A 23,610-nucleotide genomic window follows, 5' to 3' on the forward strand; every position below is an offset into this window, starting at 1 on the left:
AATTTAAAGCATCACTACCAGCTTTTTAAAAATAGAATAAATTAGATTTGAAAATACCATAAATAACAGTGTTTCATGAAACTTTACTCTGAAATAGAGAATTAGATGGATTCAGATGGATGACAGATAATTAACTCCCATGGACCCATGACCCAGATTCAATAATTATCAATTCTGGCCAATCTTATTTTGTTTATATTTCTACCCACTCCTGTACCTCTGAGATTATTTTGAAACAAAACCCAAATATCATGGCATTCATTCATAAACATTTCAGTATGTATTTTTAAAAAATAAAAAACTTTTTAAAAAGTAACATTAAAATACATTATATAACCTTAAAATACATTGCCAATTGTTGGTGACAGTCAAAAAAAGTTTGTAAGACAAGTTCCCAGGAAGAGATGCTACCCCATGGATGTCTGCACTCCCATGCCTGGTGCCCAGCTAGTGCTCAGTGGTGAAAGGAAGAGGAGGAGGAAAGAGAAGGATAGAAACTGGAGAGGTGCTAAAAGGGAAAGAAAAGGGAGACAGTTCCTTCCCTTTTAGCTTTGAATCATCTTGAAAGTTGGCAAATTTCTCAAGAGACAAAAATACTAATTTATGTCCCTCATCCTTAATTAATTCCTGAATAATCAAGGCTTCCATGTTGGCTGTTTTCCCTCTGGGATGCCACACACGATTGTGCAAGTTGTTCACGGCACAGGCGCCTGGCCCTGGTGGAACGGCATCTTCCCTGATACAAGAAAAAGCGCCCTATGGGCTGATGGTGCCCTGTCCTCCCCCCGCCCTCACTCCCGTGGCTTATGTGCAGCTACCTCTGTCCACTGCTCAATTCTCCCTCCGCTGAATTCTTCCTTCTGCGCCGTCCACGGAGGCCACGGGCAGAAGATTCTCCACAAAGCCAGATGCCTTTGCAGCGTGTTCTCCGTTAAGAGCCGTAAAAAGCCACCTTTATGTAGAATGACTTTAGCGTCAGGAGCAGGACCTCTCTCTTAGGAAAAGTCCTGGGTTCCGGGGTTGGCACTGCCTCCTGTCCGTCACAGGACTTTTAGATGATATTCTCGAGGCCACATTCTCTTAATGTGAAAATAGGAAAAATAATAGCTCCCCTGTCTCCTTCTGAGAGCCTTTGTGAGGAAGGAAAAGGCTTTGGCAATGGTAAAGTAGCACACAGATGAAAGGGTGTTTCAGTCATGATTCATGGTTCTGCCCAGAACTGTAGTTCCTAAACATCCCTGCTGTCTGAAGGACCAGGGATTATGTTCCTCAAAAAAACTCTGTATACTTTAAAAGTACAAGTTCACAAATGATTGGAAAATCTTTTATACAATGTATAATAACATCAAATGCCAAGAAGCAAGTTTAATTAAAGATAGGCAAGACTTCTTATGGAAAACTACAAAACCTTACTGAAAGTAATTAAGGAAGACCCAAATAAATGGGAATACAGACCATGCTTATGAATTGGAAGGTTCAGTTTTATTAAAATGTCAATTTTCCCCTGAACTGACTGTGATGGTAAATCTTACCCATCAACTTGACTGGGCCACAGGTTGCCCAGGTATTTGGTCAAACATGATTCTGGGTATGTCTGTAAGGGTGTTCTGAATTAGATTAACACACACACCCTCTTAGTTCTGTTTCTCTGGAGTAACCTACCTATTACATTGATCTATAGCTTTAGTTCACTCTCAATCAAAATCCCAACAGGCATTTTGTAGAAATTAACAAGCTCACTGCAAAATTTGTAAGAAAATATAAAGGACCTAGAAGAGCAAAAGCAATCTGAAAAGACAAGAACAAAGTTAAAGGACTTACATTACCAAACTTATTTCAAAATCACAGCAACGGTGTAAAGACAGACAAATAGAGCAATGAAAAAGAACAGAATCCAGAAATAACAGTAACTTCACTTTTTACAGTGGTACCAGAGAAATTCAGTGAAGAAAGCAAAGTCTTCTTAATAAATTGTTCTGGAATGTCTGGACTTCCATACGGGGCAAAGAAAACAAAAATGAACCTTGAACTGTGCTTCACTCTATCCATATAGTTAGTTTAAAGTGGATCCCAGGCCTATATGTGAAAGTTCGAACTATAAAGTTTCCAGAAGAAAACATAGGACAATATCTTTATGATCTTGGGGTAGGTAAAGGTTTCTTAGACAAGACACAAAAGGTACTAATAATAAAAGGGAAAATAATGAATGAGAACTTCATCACATTTAAAGTCCAAGTTATTTAAAAGCGGCCCTGACAACTAATTTCAGGTTTTAATGTGAGAAAGAGACTTAAGATCCAGGCCTGGAAACAACTGTCCCAGAATACACACACACACCCAAGATGTTTTAGGACCTCACACAGGGGGAACAGCCTCGTATCTCAGCAACATGGTAGACCCAGGGTTGGGAAGCATTTATGAGAACAAGATAAGATTTCAGTGTACCCCTAGGAGGTAAGTTTCCCACAGACTACCTAATTATCTAATTCCGACCCACAACCCCAAAGGCATTCATGCAAAGAAAAGATCAGGGTGGGCTGGACACACTGCTGGCATGAAAAAGAAGGAAATTTTAAAAGCATCTGATCAAACGCTCCTCATCCCATTTTCACAGATCAACAAACAGAGGCCCACTGCCCCAGAGAAGGTTACATCACTGGTTTGTGACACAGCTAAAGTGGAGCTCAGATCTCGGGGCTCCCTGTGCAGTTCTCCTCTCTCACCGTGTCTGTTATGCTGCTGGCTTCTGGGTCTGACCAGGCTTCTCAGAAGATGTAGGGGGCTCACACTGGTCCTAAAAATGTGAGTACTTGAGCCAGGATTTGTGACGCTCTCAGTATATTGTCCAACATAACAACAGATGCTCAGTAAAGAATACTATTACTAGGTTAGTTTGGACTTCCCGAATGAGCAGTGACCAAGCCAAAGCCCCGAAGCTAAGGTTTGAATACTAAGGTTCCTTTCATTCCAGGATTACTCCGCCACCTGCCTGGCAGCCCATGCCACCAATTACCACCATCCAAGGAAAGCTGAACCCACAGGGCGTGAGGATTAAAGGTGGAAACATTCCTCCTTTCTGCCGATATGCCTGGAGTTCAGTTTTTACTCAGAAAACTGGATGGCTACAAATCTGATGTGAACACACCACAGAATTATCCTCACCCCAGTTCCCTGGCGAGGGTAGATGGAACAGATGGGAGTCAGTGAGATGTTGAGAGACAGAAGCCACTCAGCGGGGAGAAACAGCCGGGATGAGGGAACACCGGTGCCTCACAGCGTACAAGGAAGCATAGGCAAAGGAAAGTCCTTTGCATCTTCTAAACGTAAATAACATTGCATTTGTTTCCCCCCAGCCCACCTGCCTCACTCTGCAGCTGCACCTGTCACTATGATACACATACCGTCTCACATCACAGGCAGACTTTTGCAAGTGTATCCATTCAGCCAATATACACGTATGGAGCCAGTCGGGCCCCGTGCTAGGCAAGAAGAGCACAGGGTGACTGTGGAGGTGTCTGCCTCCAGAGGGAGGGAGACAGGTAAGGAGACACAGCTGCAGAGTGTGCACCGGGCAGAGAGGCCAGCCACCCAGTCTGGATGGTTCGAGGAACCTGCCTGGGGAGGCCTCTCAACTAAATCATGAAGAGGAGTTGTCGGGACAGACAAGAGAAGGGGATGGGAGTTGCTGCACGCAAGTACCTCTCTGGCCTTTTTTTGCATTTCCTGAAGAATATCTTTTTTACCTTATTATTTAGACAAACTTGATTTGTATTTCTGAGTGTAAAGACACATTTGATACCTTCCATAAACCTGACAGCTTCCTTGGATGTCAATTGTACGAGAAAGCCACAAAATCAACAGGTATATGATGCATCATCCCTTCTCTGTGAAATTATGCTCTAGCTAACCTCAAAAACAAGATGTCATTAAAACCTGTTGAAAGCTTCAGGGACATGAAAATGCTGATTTGCCTGCTATTTGTTTCAGGATGGACCCAAGCCTACAATGTGGACAAGAGAAATACACTTTAACCACACATCTGGTCAAAATCTGAGCTCATTACAACAGAGCTGCTGTGACCAACGTAAGGGGACAAAGCTCTCCCTTTTGTAGAGCAGAAAATGAAACTAAAAAGCAAGGTTTTTCTTTCCATTACATTTGTGGAGGGTCTTTTATACACAGAACTCTGTGCTAAATGCTCTTCAGGTGCTATAATCCCATTTCACACATGAGGAAGCTCGAGGCCAGAGACGTTAATTTGCCCGAAGAAGGCATCTAGGACGTGTTGGAAGTTAGATTCAAACCTACCTTTACAACATTTTACTGAGTATCAATTACATGCCAGGCTCTGTTCTGAGTACTTTTCAAGTACTGACCCATTTAATCTCCCAGCAAACTTACAGGGATCTACCACTGTCGTCCCTATTTTAGGTGAAGAAATTAGACAAAGAGAGATTCAGTACTATGCCCAGCATCACATCTTCCTGAGTCCAAAGCCGTGACAGACGCATGTGCAGTCGGGGGTGTGGAAGGAACAGGAAGGTCCGCCCTGGCCCACAGGTTCCGTGCAGTTCAGAACGGAGCTCGGCACTTTTGTGCTGCTGTGGGAGGTGGAGGCTGAGCATCAGGGAAGTGCCGTGTCCAGACGTGAAGGTTGTGGGTATTCAGGCTTGACCCTCACCATCAGCCTGCACGTGAATGTCCTTACAACATAAGACTTACTTTAACTGACTTCTAATTCAGATTTATTAGTTCAAATTTATTTTTTAATTTTATCTGTAAATTTTCAGTATGTATTTTTAAAAGATAGGGACTCTAAAAATACAAACAACTTAACCATAATATACTATTGTCACATTTAAGTAATGAACAACTCCATTGTATCATCAGATATGGAATCAGTATTCAAATTTCCCCGATTATCATATGTATGTGTGTATGTATATGCACACATATATGTATATGCACATATACATAATTTTAAAAAACAGTGTATTTATTCAAATCAGGATCAAAATGAAGTTGCTACATTGCATAGTTTAATATGACTTTTAAAATTCTTAAACTGCTTTTAATCAATAGTTTCCCAAGAGGGGGATTTTTGAGCCCTGGCACTGATTCTGACACCTGGCACTGTCAGGTGAGGTGTGGCTTCACCATCTATATACACAGATGTGAACACAGGCCCACGGATGCCATCTCCGCCTATTCACTCCCATTGCTCAACCGTCCCTCTCAGAAACACCCACTTCCTGATCTTTTATCTTTTCACTCTTAAATGACAGATGACCTTTTGAGAATCTTCTTTAAATATTTGAATACCAATCTGAAGGATGAGTTGAGCTGCCTGAAATCTCTGCCTCAGATCTTAACCCAAGAAGCTTTGTCTATTTGCTTGTCCTGGACCATGAAGGTAGAACACTGCTTTTCAATCAAGTGAAAGTTTGCAGCTTCGCTTAACTAGAAATAACCTGGATCTCACTTTGGAATTGGGAGGAGGCACGTTAGGATGTGGAGGAGCCCGCCCTGCCACCCACACGATGGTGTAACTTTGTGCTTTTCATGCCTGTTGGTTTTCAGAGGAGGAAGGTTGAGTGTCGATGGTAAGGAGGTATTTCCTGGGTAAAAATAGGAGCAGGATGTTATGAGACGGGGCTCCTGTTTTCACAAGCCTCTCTGTGCAAACAGCTGAGGGTTATAAGTTGCCACAGGTGGAACTTCTGTTCCTAAGAGCTCACTGCACACATCCTAGGGTGAGCTGGGAGAACCGGAAGTGACCACGTCAGGAAGGCAGTGATGTTCCATCTGCAGGAAGGACCTCTCACGATAAGACTCATATTGTTAGGTGGGCCATTGTACAACCTATGCTGCTGTTTACTTTGGATTAAATGCTCTAGCATTCCATGCTCGTTTATATCTTTATGCCCTTCTGTTTTGCAAATACCTCCAAGAGTTCTTCCTGTTGGCCATTCATACATCTTCCCCACTGCTACCCTTCTTTGCTTCTCCTAAGGTGCACCCTCCCCCGGCCCTGGGTACCCTTAGACTTACTCAGTTCCCCCATTACATGCACGTCCCATGTTGCACTGTCAGTATATTTTTTTGCAAGGCCCGCTGCACCACTGAACTCTGATATCCTGAAGCTTACTTCCCGCTACACAGGTTACACCCAGCTTGCGTGGTGGTTTGGCGGTTTGGGGTGGGGGGGGGGTCTGTGTGCAGCACTCTGCCTGGGCTGTGTTGGGGGACATGCAAGAAGGAGGTGGTGTGTTCTTGGGGAAACCTGTTTTCAGAGACATGAGACATGGAAAAGAGTTAAAAAAACAGTACAACAGGAAGGCAGACAAAATCAGAGGAGGCAGACAGGACTGGCCGACCTCCTTCCTGTGCAAATTATACTACTTGATCCTGGCCTATACAGTTCTTTACAGATTATCAAGCACATTCACATGTGTTCTCTCATGTCATGAACAGGATATCACTGCCCTCTGTTTTGTAAAAGACAAAACTGTGGCCCAGAGAAGTGAAATGACCTGCTGACGGCTATCTAATCAGTACTGGTAGACCAGGACTGGGGCCAAGTCTTCTGATTTTAAATCTGGTTTCCTTTCTTCCTGTCTCAGGTTGGTAACTTGGGGCCTGGAAAGGAGAAGGGACTCACCTGGAACTGCAGATGTGATAAAAGACTTTAGACAGTGCTGACGATGCCAAGCACTCTATGTGGTCAATGAATGGGGAGTGTTTATACAACCCTGAAACATTCATATAAAAGTCTGCTCAGTGAATCCAACGTGCTGGGTGATCCTCCAGCCCTGGAGGGGATTACGACTTCTTCTGGGTACCAGAAGAAATAATTATCTTGAGTTTAGTACTATGTAGCCCAAAAAAGAGAGTATTTCAACACTGGGATCACATCCAGCACAAAATGCTTTCACCCTACAGGGACTGAGGAAATCTCTGGCTCCTGTCTCCCCGTCTGCACTTGTGCAAGCCTCAAAGTAAGCTGACTGAGTGGCTGTCAGGACCGTGGGGACTATTTCCATTACTTTTTCTGTCTTTCCCAATCTCTCCCTTTACAAAAATGTGCTGAGTATGGACACAGCAAACAAACTATGGTTACCAAAGGGGAAGTGCGGGGGAGAGGTAAATTAGGAGTTTGGGACTAACAGAAACACATTACTACATATAAAATAGATAAACAACAAGGACGTACTGTATAATATAGGAAACTATATTCAATTTCTTGTAATAACATATAAAGGAAAAGAATCTGAATGAAAAAAAAATATATATATATATAACTGAATCACTTTGCTGTACACCCAAAACTAACATTGTAAATCAACCACACTTCAATAAAATTTTTTTTTTTTAATGTGCTGGGTAGACTGGACATGCCACTCTGTGAGCTTATATGCTGTTTCCCTGAGATGAAGCCATACTAAGCTTCTATCATTAGGGTTGACGTTCAGGGGAAAAAGGTAATCACAGCCTAACACCGTGAGAATACGCGCACGACAAGGAGCACGCAGAGCGGCTCAGGTCACAGCGCCCACCGCTGACAAGGACGCATGTCCACGTCTACATGCCTCACCACGATTATAAGCATCACTTCTGAGCGCCAAGTCTGCACTAGATTCTCCCTATTTTAAGTCTTCTGAATAACTCTGTGGGTTATTTTACACATGAGAAAGCTGAAGCTGAGAGCAACCGAGTGATTTTCCAAAGGCCACACACCTAGAAAGGGACAGAACCAAGATCCAAATCTCACTCCCCAAGTCTCGCCCTTTCTAGCATGCTGCTCCTCCGACCTGCAACTGAGGCCTTGTTATTTAACAAAGCCTTTTTATTTTCTAAAACATTTTAAAATAATTATTTTAAAAAAAAACAACTCTTGAGTTACCTAACTGAAAAGCAGACAAAAAACCCCACTCCACGATCCCATGGGATGACTCCTGCGAGTCTGTGGCCCTGTTGAGCTTCACGCCCAGTTTCCCTGGCATTCCCTTTGCTACTCCAGCATCTCTTGGCTCCATCGGACAGAACAGTAAATGACTTCTTTGTTTGGAATGACGGAAGTCCCAGTGACCTCATAACTGCCTCCAAAATAAAACAGGCCTTGTAAGACAATTTTTTTTTCTTAAAATCTCAAGTTCCTTGGGTTATTTATGGCAATTTAATAACTAAGTCAGACTGGCCCTTCGTGAAACTGATAGAGAATGTACCTGGCCCAAGAGCCAGCCAAACCGTGACCACAGGGACCTGACAGGAAGTTTGACCCTGGAATCAATTCCTTTATGAACTTGATACTTTTGACTCCTCATGCAGGTGTTTATCAAGTGCCTGAAAAGGAAGCCCCCACCCCAGGCTCGGTACTGTGGGGGTCAGAGTACCAGCCCACGGGTAGCTCCAGGCATCATGGGGAGTGGGTACGGGGCAGGTGGAAGAGCCATCCCGTCATAGGAGCCCATCCTCCACCATCCCCAGAAGATGAGGAGATGGGTGGTGCTGGAGCAGTTAGTAAAGGGTTCGCCTCACAAGTGCTGACCCGTAAGCAGTGGGACCCAACTGATAGCAGACTGAGTGCTTTGAGGGCAGAGACCACGTCTAATTTGTTTCTGTGTTCCCAGAAAAGTAGGCCTCAGATATTTGTTGTGGATGTTTTAGATCATAGTCACATACTGTGCTTACAATTTGAACAGATATTTATGGTTGAATACTGAAACTGTTCTCAGATGCCACAGCAGAATCTCAAGGGCGCAGTTTGAGGAACCTGGATTCCTGTCCTCAGAATTGATTGGGCCATTTGGGAGTTCAGGTGGAGATGAGGCAGATGGTAGAGTGGTACCCAAAAGGCTTCTCAAAGGGCGGGATGCACTGATGTCCCCAAAGATTCTAGGCAGATCACCCTCTGTCCTCAGAAGGGAGGAGAGGTGGCTGGGGAACGGAAGCCATGCTGGCTTCTAGTGTGGGAAGGTGAGCAGGGGCCAAGCTCTGTGCCCAGTGGAAGTCACTACCGCCCACGAGCTCATCCTGCCCCCTCCCCACCCCGAGCAGTGGAGTTATGGGAGGGAAGGAAGCAAGATGAATAAGGATCATCACAGAAGGCACCATGGCAGCTCACACCGCTGCCCAGCAGGGGACGAGAACATCAGGCAACTAGCCCCTGCTTCCAGGGGCCAGGGTCTCAAGAGCACACACGTCACCAGTGAGACCTGGGGAGGCTGGGGGAGATGAGCCTTACGTGTCACAGCTGTGAAAGGCCTACATCAGGCCATCCAGGGAGGGATGGCATCTTTTGACTGAACATGTGGAAAGAACCAGTAACAGAATCACCTACCCTGTGTGCCTCGTGGTAACTAACTGACTGGCTCTTTTTCTTTTGTGGGAAAGACCTTTCTATGAAGCTTTTAGTTGATACCATGGGAGAGGCAGGTAGGACGAGCCAGTTACCTTCTCCTGGACTGGCGGTGAACTGGCTTTTCATTCAGGCCAGGCATGTATTATCTCCTGGGTGGAGTGTGCTTCTAGTGCCGGCGCCTCATTCATGATTTGTTCACTCAGGGTGTGCAGAGTCCTTGTTTAGGACCCTGTCTGGACCTAGCAGCGTGGTAGGTGCCTGAGCTGCAGTGAGGACTAGCATGCTTCCTGCACTCTGGAAGGTCATACCCTCATAGAGCAGACAGACATAGAAACTGGGAGAGGGCTGCTGGGATGGGGTCTGCACAGAGTGCTGTGGGAGCTCAGACTGGCGGTCAGGGAGACGTTGGCTCCTGTACTAAATTACCTCATTGTCAACATGCTCTTAAGAACCAGTCAGACCCACTGGTTCTTTCCACATGTTCAGTCAAAAGATGCTTGTGGCCCCCCAACCCCCCTCGACCCTCTCTTTTTTAAGCTAAACAGTCTCAATCTTTGAACCATTTCTTAAATAGCATGGTTTCTGAACCCCCTACACTTTCTGTTCCCTTGCCTCTGGGCCTGTTCCCACTTGTCCACATCACTCTTAAAAACTCCGCAGTGTCCAGGTGTGGCCAGACTAGTATGGAACAGAAGACCGACTACACCCCTACCATGCAAATGTGAAGAGTTTCTGGTGAGTTTTTAGCAGCCTCATGCTGAGATCAGCTGAACTCCAGCTCCCCGGCCTTTCTTACACGTCCTGTTCTCTAGCTACGTCTGGCTGGGCTGCTGTTGCTATCTGGCGCTCACATTTTATCCTCCGTTTATCCTGGTGCATTCTCTCTTTCTACACTCAGCCTCTCCTCCAGCCTGTGAAGCTTACAGAGAACCTTGACCCTGGCACATGCAACATGTGCTCCTCCTCCTGGCTTTAAATCATCCATACATATGACCAGCACGCCTTGTCTAGGTACTGCTCTAAATCACAAGTGAGATAAGGACCGTCACAACAGACACAAATTAGCATTCTTTAGTGACAGTCATAGAGGCACTACATTTAAGCCAACTGAACCATCGTTAGTGGTTCCACACTTTCCATCTTGTTCATGAGAATATAAATCCTCAGCTATTGAGGATACAAGTAAGTTCATTGCCTGACAGAAGAGTTCTAAGTTAATTCTCATCATAATCGACATAAAGATTCTCTATGCTTCAGTATCACACAAGAATGCCTGGCCATTGAGGGGATACTTGGAATGGCCTTTAAAATATAGTTACTGGGAAAGACATTATCTTATGTAGTAAGACATTACAAATAGAGAAAAGCTACAGTACGTTCCAATATGAGCCTCAAATTGCAAGTGTCAGGTCATGGAACTCTAAGTCTTGTGTCCCAGGGTGAGGAGAAGCAGTGGGGATTTATTTAATAATTATTTTAAGCACCACAGTTATCACTTTTTTGTTTTTTGGGTTTTTTTAAATTTTTGTTTGTTTGTTTGTTTGGGGGGCGTAGTTCAGTTTATTTATTTATTTTTAATGGAAGTACCGTCCTGGGAATTGAACCCAGGACCTCATGCGCGCTATGCACATGCTCTACCACTGAGCTCCACCCTGCCCTAGTCATCACTTACTGAGCCTACCACGTGCACGCATTTTATGCAGGTCTTCTTAGTTATTGCCTGATGCTGATGGCCTGTAATTAGCCCTTTTGAAAACCCAAATGTTTCCCTCTCCCTGGGTTTCTTCCACTCTCTGGAAGATGCTGAAGAGCTCCAACAGCACTTTAGCAAAAACGTCTGCAAGTTTTCTCAAGGCCCTGGTAATTCATTCAACCAACTAACTATCCCTTTAGTAAGTAAATATTTCTCAAGATTTTCCTGAGAACAGGACGCTGTGCTGGGCGCTGGGGACTCTGGCTGACTTCAAGTAGCTAACATCTCTTAAGATTCATCCCTCTTTAGCCACGGGTCTCCATCCCCTCCCCCGGTTGCTGGCTGGGTGGCCTTGGGCAGGTTACACTGAGCACTGATACGATGAGCTTTATACCTAACGGGGACGAGTGGAGCGCGCGCGTGCTCAGCATAACTCTAGGCGCACAGGATACTTCATAAATAGTAGGGCCTTCCTTTCATCCTTTCCTATGCGCCTGCCAATGTCTTCTCAGAGAAGGCAGGTGTGAAATAGGAGTCTAATTGTTCTGCCTTCGCCCTGGACATCTGTGAACTTTACATCACTTGCCACCTTGGGGAATTAAGCATGTGTTCTTTGCATATCATTTTTTTAAAGGGGGAAAAAAAAAAAGACTTCGGTTCTTGATGCATTTTGCAAGTCATGGTTCCTCTTATTTCTTCCTTTCCTAACATATTCTATTTATAAAATTTAAAGGAAACAAACTCAGATTATTTAAATCCAACTCCCAGAGGCATCTTGGTATGAGATACAGCTCGCACAGCGCCAGCCTCTGACCGAGAGTCAAATGGTCTTTCTGCCACCCTTGGCCAGCTCACTTGTTTTATTTCCCTGGACTGGACTCGCCATTTGCTATAGTCTGAATGTTTGTGTGCCCCACAAGTTCACATGCTGAAATCCTAATCCCCAGAGATGAAATTACTAGGAGGTGGGGGCCTCTGGGAGGTGATCAGGTCATGAGGGTGGAGCCCTCGCAGACGCAATTAGTGCCCTTATAAAATGGGCCTCAGGGAGGTCCACTGCCTCTCCCACGGAGTGAAGACACAGCAAGAAGGCCCCAGCTGTGAACCAGGAAGTGGGCCCTCATCAGAACACCACCATGTTGGTACTCTGATCTCAGGCTTCCCAGCCTGAGAAATAAATGTCTGTTGTTTAAAAGCCACCCCGTCTGGCCTTCTGTTACAGCAGCCCAAATAGACTAAGTCACCATCCTATCCCTCACATCCTTTTGGGTAACATGTCATTCTAGTCACCCAAGTGAGTCAGCTGTAGATTTATCTCCTAAAAGCATCACCATGGTGCAGTACAGAGGAAACCAAAATATAACCATGTATAGCTGCTCAAAACACTGAGGAGTGTGTCACTAAGAGAAGTGCCACTTGCCCACAGTCAGGGGCTCCAAAAGCAACCTCCCTACATCAGACACTCTTGTTACTTTGTTGCTGTTGTTGATACAGTGAGCTGTCACTCAATTCTGCAGGATTTTATATTACAATCAATGAATACCCATGGTGGGCCCACTATGCGCCAGGCACGGAGTGAGGGGCTTGGACTCAGTAGCAGCTCTTGGCAAGGACCAGATATAATTTGCTCTATGTTCCATTTGCAGGGTCTGCATGTTATGTGCTTACTTGTCACTTCCCCACCCCCTACGGTCACTTCCCCCTCCCTCCTCACCCACCCACACCCAAAAGATCGGGTTTTTTTTTTATAGCTGAAAAAAAAATCCCTCAAACAAATCACTTCCTCAAACAACAACCTAATCTCTCCTTCCTCACAGCAGGGCCTCTTGAGATGATTACACCTCCCCACTTTCCACTTGCTCCGCAAATACTTGGAGTCAGCCCACATCATTCCACTGAAATTGCGTTTTTAATTGCAAAATCTAAAGACTCCTCTGTGGTGCCTACCTCAGTGAGGCCTTTCTGGTTCTTTTTCTTCAAACTCCCTGACAGGCCACCTCCCAGGTCCCCCCTCCTCCCTCCCTGTCTCAGCTCCTCTGGTGCCAGCCCTGAAATGCCCGCCCCTCCAGGGGTCCAGCCTCAGCCTCAGGGCCTCCCCTCCCTCAGTACCCCCTCACACACAGATGGTCCTGCAGCCATGTGGCCAGGGCCCTCTGGCACCTCCCCCAGATCACATCTTTTAAAAGAATTTAAACCAGACACCTGTAGAGAAACTTGACACTCTACATTTACTCATTTTTTTAAATGCATTAACCACTATGTGCTCAGCATAATTCTTAATGCTCAAGACACTTAACCAGATGAAGATCGCTGCCCTTAGAGCTTTACATTCTAGCAGAGAAACGAAAAACCATAAACGTCATAAGCAAATTACTTAGTATCGCAGAAGATACTAAGTGCTGGAGGAAACAAAGCAGAGCAGAGTATGGGAAGAGGAGGACCAGAAGTGCTGGGCTGAGGCAGGTTTCCATTTTTAAAAGGGCAGTCACAACAGGCGTCATTGAGAAGTGGACATCTGAGCAAAGAATCAAAGGTGGCAAAGGAGCAAGCCCTACAATCTCCCAGGAAGAGCATTTAACACAGGAGGAAGGCCCAGGCTGGAGGTGTAACTGTGGGAGTTATCAACACGGAGGGCCCTTTGCAGGTCCTTGATCAGCTGGTTGAGTTTTTCTCTACCCCACCACATGGGTGTTTACTCTGGAGCAAGAGTTCCTGGGTTTAAGCCTGACTCTACCACTTCTCAGCTGTATTACCTTAGCAGGCTACTCAACTGCTCTGATCAGGTTTCCGCACTGGTAAAACGGAGAATAACAGCTCCTACTTGTCAGAGTAATAATCAGGGGAAAAGAGGCAATTCATGTCAACTACCTTGCACATAAGCACCCAATATGTTAGTAATTACAATCCTCTCCCTCACCCTCTCCATCACTTACTATCTTGCTAAGTGGTATCTTCAATTTTTCCTTCTTTCTTACCTCATATTCAACTCATCCTTCATCCAGGGTGCTCCTGGATCACATGTTCATCCTGGTACCTCATTGCCCCCCAGAACAAGCCCTTAAAAGATATTGAATCAAACTCAACATGAAACAAAGTTATCATTTCTACTCTCAGAACATTTCTTAAATTTGTCTCCACCTCTCTTGTATCATTATTTCTCATCTGAGCACCCAATAAATTTTACTTAAACCTCAATTATAGCTCAAATAAAATTAAAATATAATTTGTATTTGCTTACATGTCTGTCTTCCCTTAAAACTGTAAGCATTTCAATCACCAAGTAATAATTAGCTCCACAGCCCTAGTGTCTTTGTATCCAGCGGCCAGACCATGGTTAAGTCTCCAATAAACATCAGGTGAACAAAGGAAGAAATAATTTTATTGGCTACCTATTACCTGCTAGATACTGAAATTCAACTACAACCATTACTACCTCTAATAAACCACAGTTCCTGCCCTCAAAGAGTTTTGAGACCAACTTAGTGCACCTGAGGCAGAAAACAAAACAGCTAATTAAATGTAATGAGATCAGGCTAATGAAAGAACAAGCTATTGACCATGTTTAACACAAGAAGCCCCAAGAAAAAGATTATCATCTTGGCTAGAAATATAAGACAGGTACTGTTATTGGAATGGTTATCTACAACCCGAAGCTCAAGAAGGAAGAGATGTGGGGGGAGGGTGGAGCTCAGTGGTAGAGTGTGTGCTTAGCATGCACAAGGTCCTGGGTTCAATCCCTAGCACCTCCATTGAAAAAAAGGATTCTTTAATAGAAGATGGAGAAGTGAGGCAGGCCACTGGGGGCTTCATCAGTGGTCAGGGATAGCAGAGAGGAGAAATGGCAGTAAGAGTGCCCAGCTCAAACCGGAGGCTTGAGTGCTGGAAGAAAGGATGGCAGATAAGCAATCAGAAAGGAGAGTGTGGTGGAGGACTCTCCATCTTAACTGGACTACTTGAATGATGTAAAATCAAAAAATAAGATCTGTTCAGTTATGGGAAATAAAGCAAGCCCTCAACTGCCTTCACCACTCTTGGACGATTTTTGTTTTTCTAACTCAACAGACCTGTCCATCAGAAGGGGCAATCTCTTTGTGTTGGCAGACAGAGACGGGGGCTCAGATGTCTTGTCCAAGGTAATACACACAGGTGGCCTCTGCTCTCAAGAGCGAGGTTGATTTAATGATGTGCAGCTCCTGCTCCCTTCCTCCCACTGCATCTTCCCACCTGTTTTCACTCCTTGTCGAACAAATTCCTGGCTCTCAACATGTATGCCACAGAGCCCAGCCGCTCGCAGGCACGCATTCCCCCACGTAGCTGGCCACCATCCTTAGCACTAATGGAGTGTCGCTGAGAGTCACTAGTAGCCAGAAATCTATCTGTGCTGCAGTCACCGGAAGATGACTCAAGAAAGGTCCCAGTAGTCCACATTCATAAAGGTTAGGGAAGACTTCAAACATGAACGTTGAGATCTGCCATCCCTGGGCTGCTCTGTCCACAGCTTTACCCTCTAGCACTCGGGTAACAAATCCCTAAGTTTCTTCCTCATCAAGAGAAGCCAAACTTTCTGTTATTCCAACAAGGCAAAATTATACAGGCATAAGAAGTTCTAACTTGTGAGTCACGTAGAGCTAGGTTTGAAGTCCAACTACACTGCTTGCTAGCTCTGTCACCTAGGGCAACTTGGCTGAATTTTGGTGGCCTCGGTTTATTCATCTGTACAACAGGGATAGTGTTCTTCCCTATATTAACAGGTCCTGGGGAGAATTAAATGGGGAAAGGAAGCACCCAGCCCACGATCAGTATTCAAGATGACAACTATTATCGTGTTTTTTTAGAAACAGAAGCATCCAAGGCAATCACTCAGTAGGATTCCTTCAGCTTTCAGCAGAGTCTTATCGACTGCTCTTAGTCTCCAAGAAAGCTGATGCTGAGTTTTATCATCAAGGTTGAGATTGGAAACAGAAGGTCAATGGACCAGGGTAGGGGCCAGGCCTTTCCTCTGGGCTCTGATGGGACAAGACTCCCCTCTTGTCACATATGTGCTCCCAGGATGGGCCTTGAGAACTTACAAGGACAAGATGACCTGGGGATACTGGTATGAGACAGAAAGACATCTGCCCTCCCCACATTTCAGCCCCTGAGAAACACGAAGCGCTCAGTGTCCTGGTCGCAGGACTGGGAGTCTAGAGGCTCGGAAGCGACCAAGCAGACCAGCCCAGGTTGCCCAGGACATGACGCAGAGAGCGATGGCCCCAAAATACCTATTCACTTTAGCCTCTGCCACCCCTCCCTCCTGCTTTCCCTCCCAGAGTTGGGATCCTTTCTGACTTTGCATAGCTGCCCAATGCCACCTCCACGGGAACCTTCACATGCCCAAGTCCTCCTCGGTGTGTGCGTGAGGAGGGCAGACCCAGACCGGGCTTGAAGCACACCCGATACGTGATGTCACCGACTGCTCTGAACACGAGAAACAGGGATCTTTGAAGGCAGTTCACTCCATCTGCAGAGAGTTCTGAGTTTACAGTTTTAGAACGTAGACTCACTGATCCAGAGTCTACTTCCTTTGACTTCTACCTTTAAGACCTAGTTCTAGGATTAATGAATCCTTTATTTTTTTTTAATGGAGGTGCTGGGAATTGAACCCAGGGAACACTGAAAACTATACCCTACCCCAAGACTACTGAATTCTTAAAAGATGGAAAATTTTGCATGATAAGGTATCCTTTTAATCAATTCATGTCATCACACTCACAGCTAATGTTTACTGAGGGCCAGCCATGAGTCACACCTTACAGGCAGGAAAGCACAATATAGTGTTTCCTGAACTTGCCAGATCTTAATAACATTCTGGGTACCTGTTTTAGCCACTGCTCCCCAGACCCTACACCAACTGGGCTGAATCAGACGCTTAACAAGAGCCCCAGGTGATTAAGATCAGGCAAACTGGAGGCTGGTGGCCTAGTGGATTAGGTGTGGCAAAGCTGGGTCCACTACCTGTAAAACTGAACCTCAGTTACATTATCTGTGACTTCAGAATGATAAGAGCATCCACCTATAGGGTATTCAGAGGAGTAAATGAAATGCCATAAGCCACTTGGCACAAGGCCCATCAACAGTGTCATCATCACTGATCCTAAAGACTCCATAAAAATAGCAACCCTGTCATTCTTGCTCAATGCCACACAGTTCGCAACTGAAGTGCCTGAGACGAGGATTTAAACTCAGACGTGACCATCTCTAAAGTCTAAGCACCTGTATCCAGCAGCAACAGAAGGAGGAATTAAATGGGCAGGAGGCCCAGTGGCACAGAATGACCTACCTACCCAGGTCCTGGCTCCAAACTCACGCCTGGACGCAGCTCACGTTGCATCTTCAGGAGCCACCACTGCGTAGGCGCCCCGGCCAGCAAGACGCCCCCAGCACCACATTATGAAAAGAAAGGTTGCCTTGGACTTCCCCCTGCCTCTGCTTCTACTCCTTCCCTGCATGCTACCCCCTCCCCTTCCTTTTGGGACCGTTCAGAACGGCCACTCTTTCTCTAGGTCTGCACCCAGCCCCGCCCTAAGGAGCTCCTCCCCTGGGAAGCAGGCTGCTGAGAGAGTCTGAGCAGCTGGCCTGGGGAGCCGGGCAAGCAGTGCTTCACTCCCCAGCCACAAGGCCTTATCACTTCACTCCTCTGGGTCTCAGTCTCAGTCGGTCTCTCTCTTTCTCTCACTCTCCGCAGTGGGGCTCATTTGCAGTAATGCTCTCGCCACACTGCCCGGCTCACCTGTCAACAATCAACAACCCCACGGCCTAAGCCTATCAGGTCTCTTTCTCTGAATCCTGTGACTTGCATTTCAGTTAAAGTGGGGCCACCTGTGACTCATACTTAAGTAATAGTTTTTTATTAGTGAGCCCCCATTCATTTGTTCACACAAATATGCCCCAAGTACAGGTGATACAGAAATAAATAGGGTTCAGTCCCTATTACTGAGGCTTTAGTGAAAAGGGAAGACACATAAATTGATAGGTGGAAAAGTCATGTAGGGTATTAAGAACCAAAGGCTGGGGTGGTGCTAACTCTGCTAGGGGAAGTCAGAAACAATCATGTTCATCCTGGGTTTTGAAGGATGAATAGGAGTTTACGAGGCAGAGAAAAGTATCCCCAACAGAAAAAATAGCAATGCAAAGGCTCAGTCATGAAAGCGGGACTGTGTGCTCAAGGAACGGTGAGAGGCTGTGAAGGGTGAGGGCATGAGAGCTGCAGTGATGGGAAATAACATTCAACAGAATTATCTGCTCCAGACGTAAGTGTATCTTGCCCCAGTTTATCCTGAAAGAAACTAGGATTGATGGAGGTTTCCTAAGCAAGCAAGTGATGTTGTTAGATTATTTTCTCTAAACTCATAGTTGAGCTCCAGACACTAAAAAGGAGCTTTGATGGGGCATGAAGTGGTGGAGAGAGGCCACTTCAGTTGACAGAGAAGAAGGCACCAGGGACCATTTCTCCTCAGCCCTGCACTGGCCTCCAGCCCCACTATCTACCCCACAAACCCTCGACCCAACTGACACTGAACTCTAGTCAAGTCCCCACTGGAATACCAAGTTCCAGAAGATGTTTTCAGAGCGATGGGAAGAGAAAAAGATGAGAGACAAAGGAGCTGGGACCAACTGCAGGGATAAACCAGAGGAGAGTGGGGAAATATTCTGTATCTGCTAGCTCAGTGTCCTGAAAGGAACATGCGCTTTTGGCCACGTAGACCTGGTTTCGAATCCCACCTCTACTCTTTACTACCTGCATGACCTTGTGTCATTCATTTGACCTCTCAGAGGCTGTTTTCTCATCCACAGCAAGGAGATTACAAGCCCTGCCTCAAAGACTTGTCCCGAGGAATCAAACTACATCACTTATTTCAAGTGGCCAGCATAGGGTTCACTGCAAGATGGATCTCTAGATATTACTAAACTGACTTTAATATGCTCATTTTTGTCTTACAGGGGAGGAGGCCATCAGGCTAAGAGACTTTCAAAAACATCAGGTCCCACTGAAGCACCGGGTTGGAATCAGCCCCATGAGACACTCACTGGGAGGTTGTGAATTTCGGAGTGAGACTCTGATACGTCCTGTCCAAGTCTCTCTCTGCCGTCGTTGGCTGTTTGCAGTTTCCATAGGATAGGATTACATTTCCCACTGGAGCCCCTTGGCCCAGGAGAGCTCAGGGCCCTGCAGCCCAGGGCTCACATGACAACCTGGCAGGGCACAGCCATTCCCGGCAAGGGCATTAATAATACCACGCCTTTTTCCACAAACTCTGGCAAACATTCTAAAGTGACAAGTAAAAACACCGAGTCCAAATTCTCCCTGGGACTAAGGGCAGAGGAGGCCAAAATAACTTGCCTTTATCAGGGCTAAATTATGTGGCTGAGCCAGAGTTCTGCTCAGGGGTGGTAGCCAAAGGAAACAGTTGAGACACAAAAGCTAAGAAATGTAGGGGAAACTTTCTTGCAGAATAAACTGCCTATGAGTGGTTTCAGTGGAATGTTTCAGGGATGCAGATGCACAGAGAAAGGAGTCCATGAGACTTGCTGGCTGAGGAGTGAACTCGGTTCTGGACTGCATCTCAGCAACAGCCCCCAAACACGGCAGCTGCCACAGGCAGCCCAGACACACCTGCGACAGGAGGGACGCCTTAGGAAGAGCAAGCCCACCCCTGCGCAAGGAGGATGACAAGCGGACAAGCAGGTCTCAGCAGGACCTTTGTCTCCTTTGCTTGTACTGTATCAGCACCAAAACCAGTGCCCGGCATCAAGGCACCCAGTGTATGAATGACTGAAGACACAGGTGGCGGAGGGAGAGCACGGCCTTCACCCTGTTAGTAACTATGCAAATCGAAGCCAGCCACCCGTTCTCTCAGAGCCTCAGCCTTCTCGTCAGGAGAATGGAATTATGACCAGTACTTTGACAGGTTGTTATAAGAATAAAATAATGCATGGAAAACCCCTAAAAAAGAACGCTCAGTAGGTAGCAGGCAATCAATAAACGGACTTCTCAGAATTAGACCTCGGTCGTCTAATGTAGAAGAGAACTTGAGTACCAGCTGTTGCCAATTATTGTTGCAGAAGCAGGGAGAGATTGAGAGGAACAATGAGAAGAGAATGTAAAACAACTGAAGGTGATAAATTAAAGGAAAGGAAGACTGCTAAGGTCACGAGCCGCCCTCTCTGCCCCACGTGGCCTTGGACAAGTCACGTACTTTCCTGGGTCTCAGAATTCTCTAAAATGGGGGCTTAGATCTAATCAGTGGTCTCCACACTGTGCTCCAGAAACCCTTGAGAGTCCGTGGAGATCATGAGGGGCTATCTTGGGATGGGGAGGAAACAGCCGGGTGGGCCCCCACGCAGCTTCAGGAAGCTTCCTAAAGAAGGCTTTCTTCTGAAAAAACACTTCCACACTCGGTCCTTAACCTTTTGAAAGTTAATGCTTTCTCCAAAGTCCCCAGCATCCTCCCAATTACCAGTTCTCCCCGGGAACCTAGTCTAGGACCCTTGCTCTCAGGGTTCTGCAAGCACAGGGTTGGCACCTGGTGCCTCCTTAAATTTTGCCCCCGAGGCACCTCACCTGCCTCACGCAGGTACCAGCCCTTCTTCAGTGCCCATACTCACTCACCTCCTCTGCATTTGGCATCTCCCTCGCTGGAAATCTCTCACCACTGCCTTCTCTGGCAGTGCCTTCCACGGGGACAGTGTTCCACTTCTTTCTGGCGTCTCTCCTCCCTCCTGGGCAAGAGGAGAGGGGCGGGGAGAGAAACGCATGCCAGGCAAAGGGGAAGCACGTCGTGGTGCAGGGGGCTGTGGAGTCTGGCTTTGCAGACAGGCAGAGTTTGAGGGCTTGGTTAAAGGGCAATAGGTAGACGGACAAGGCGGGTACGGACCCCGGGAGAAGACTCTGGGACAGAGATTTTCTCCCCTGTCTGGCAGAATCTTCTCTCCCATCCGCTTCTTTCCTTGCCCCACTGCCCCTGCCCGCATCAAGCCCTCCGAACCTGTGCCCACGGCCCGTCTCTCAGCTCACGCGAGATTTCTCGCCCAAGTCCACTCTGCATAGTCACGCCCCTCCTCGGAGAATTAAAATAGCATCTCCCACGTTTGCCCCACCAAGCGCCTCAGTCTAGCCTCCAAGCCTACATGCTCACCTCACCCCCAAGCCTCCGAGCAACACCCTGCCATTCACAGATGCACCCCGAAGCTGTATGCTACCTGATGAACTTCTACTCCCGAACTCTGCCCCCTTCAGCGCCCCCTTACCCCAATTCCGCCTGTCGAATCTTCGCACTGCAAACAGCACACCAATCTCCTCTCTTCCCAGATCCTGCATCCAGGCTTGCCAAAGCCTAGAGCTGATTGCAGATGGTGGGGAGTACGCGTCCCTCCCTCTGCCTGGCCAATAATTTCAGTGCAACATCAGGTATTGCAAAAGCAAGGCCCCTGCCTCGTCAATTAGGAGCCACAGGGTGGAAAACAATCACCTGCCCTGCGGGGGCCAGGAGACCCACACACGCAGATGCGTTACATTAACAGTGCGTCTTCAGGAAGAGGCTTGTCAGCCACAGCGAAGCTACCTTCTCCACTTGTTTACATCTCTTTATTCCCTTTTGCACCTAGCCCAGCCGTGGGCTCCAGCAGGCTCTCAGTAAATACTAATTGAATTAATTAATGAAATCCTTCTGCTGAGAGCACAGAGCTAATCCCACAAAAAATAATTACGGAACTATTTCCAGGAAAAATAATTTCTTGCCTTTTCCATTTGAAGATGACCCAACACATGATGTAAGTGTTCTAAAACTGGATTTTGGTGATGGTTGTACAACTCAGTAAATGTACTAAAAATCACTGAATTTATACCTAAAAGAAGTTAATTTCATGGAATATAAATTGTACCTCCATAAAGATTTCTTTTTTTAATCTTTGGGATGAATGCCACCACCATGGTGGTTCCCTGTGTTCGGCTGAGTAATAAGTTGACTGAGTCATGAACACATTCAGAAACAAAATAACAACAAAAAAAGATGACCTGGCCCTGTGAGGTGCGGCTCTGACCTTAGTTTCAGTCTCCATGGGATCAGCAGCAGCTGAGTGGTTGGGTACACATAACCCCACAGAACAGGCTGGGTTGCTGAGGTAGGGGAAGAGCACTGGGGTTGCCAGGCATCAGGTCAGTCTATAGTAAGGACACAGCAGGAAGTGTCCTAGAAGAAAGATCCTACAGACCATTCCATGTAGTCCTCTTCAGTAGATCAAGGCTAACGAATAAGACTCTAAGCCAGAATTACTTCCCGGAGGAAGCATCTTTCAGGCTGAATGTGGCTCACTCACACAACAGCACAGCACTTCCTTCACAGCAATCCCACAATTCAGGATTTTACACTGGGTTATGTTACTATCTAATTCATATTTGTCTCTCGCTGTAGACCATGTGCTGCAAGAGGTCAAGGACTGTGGCTCTGGTGCTCACAGTGCCTAGCACAGCAGCAAGCACACAGTAGGTGCTCATTTTAAAAGCTGATTGAATGAGTGGATGGACACTCTCCTTTGATTGAATTGGGGCATAATATACACACACCTCGTTTTCTTTCAGTAGCTGGTGTTCGTGATTGTAGAGGGCCCCTGGAGACATGAGGACCTCACTACACCACCCCTCAGCTATACACTAGGTATTGTTACTGCCTGATTTACAGGTGAGGAAACTGAGGCTCTGTACCTGGAACCCAGCCCTGTCAGGCCAGGAAGCCCACAAGCTTTCCCAGTCATCCCTGATGGGTGGGGTAGGGTGGGACTCCCTACAGAGCAAGGTCAAGGTTACTACTGCACAGGCAGGAGGTTGAGAGTCTGGGAGCCAGTGCAGTCACGTGCTGTCCCCCAAGTTCAGAGTCTCCATATCGTCCTCCTCCAGCCTCTTCCCATTCTGTGGGTGAGCCAGTCCCTAGTACACAGCAGGCTCAGAAAATAGGACTTCGCCTTCAGAGCCGGAGCCCCACTTACACCTGGACAGCCCATGCCAGTGCCGGCCGCCAAGGAACTAACTCCCTGTTTCCCCTAGAAATCTCTTCCCACCTACTCGGTCTCCCATCTCAATATCACAAAGTGCTGATGCCCCAGAGAATGCCCGTGGCAAGCCCGCCTCCCTCTCCTCCCTCAGGCTCCTCAGGGGAGAGTTTGAGGCCCTTCAAGTTCACATAGCAAGGTGAGTAGCACGCCAGGTTCTGCCTACCCAGCACTGAAACAGTATAGGTTAATGACCAAGGGGACGGTCTTGGGTGTCAGATCATCTGGGTTCAAATCCCAACTTACGCAGCCACATGCTAGCTATGAGATCTCACTGTTTCAGTTTCCTCTTTCATAAGATGGAGAGATTCATAATGCTTAACTCTGAGGATTGTTGTGGGGAGTCAATGAATAAATAGACAGAAAGCATTTAGTACCTGGTACAAAAAAAGTACTATATAATTCTTAGCTACCATTATTATTTTCCCCAGCATGTCAAAGCTGCCTCTCCATCTATACGTGAAAAGAAGAG

At 46.5% G+C, this 23,610-nt stretch overlaps 1 protein-coding gene and 1 long non-coding RNA gene across 2 annotated transcripts in view; one reads left to right on the top strand and one right to left on the bottom strand.

The window, feature by feature from the left end:
* Positions 1-20,826, bottom strand: part of ST6GAL1 (ST6 beta-galactoside alpha-2,6-sialyltransferase 1) — a 78,019-nt gene extending 57,193 nt beyond the window's left edge. The window contains exon 1 of the mRNA XM_032482525.1: positions 20,704-20,826. Coding sequence (XP_032338416.1) covers positions 20,704-20,721 — 18 coding nt within the window. The 5' untranslated portion in view covers positions 20,722-20,826. The remainder of the gene's footprint in view (positions 1-20,703) is intronic.
* LOC116664391 lies at positions 14,684-22,229 on the top strand. Its single transcript, XR_004320907.1, has 3 exons — positions 14,684-14,748; positions 15,174-15,175; positions 22,219-22,229. It is a non-coding gene; the product is annotated as an uncharacterized LOC116664391 (long non-coding RNA).
* The last annotated feature ends 1,381 nt before the right edge of the window (positions 22,230-23,610 follow it).

The sequence above is a fragment of the Camelus ferus genome, chromosome 1, assembly GCF_009834535.1.
Source record: "Camelus ferus isolate YT-003-E chromosome 1, BCGSAC_Cfer_1.0, whole genome shotgun sequence".
In the NCBI taxonomy this organism is placed as follows: Eukaryota; Metazoa; Chordata; class Mammalia; order Artiodactyla; family Camelidae; genus Camelus; species Camelus ferus.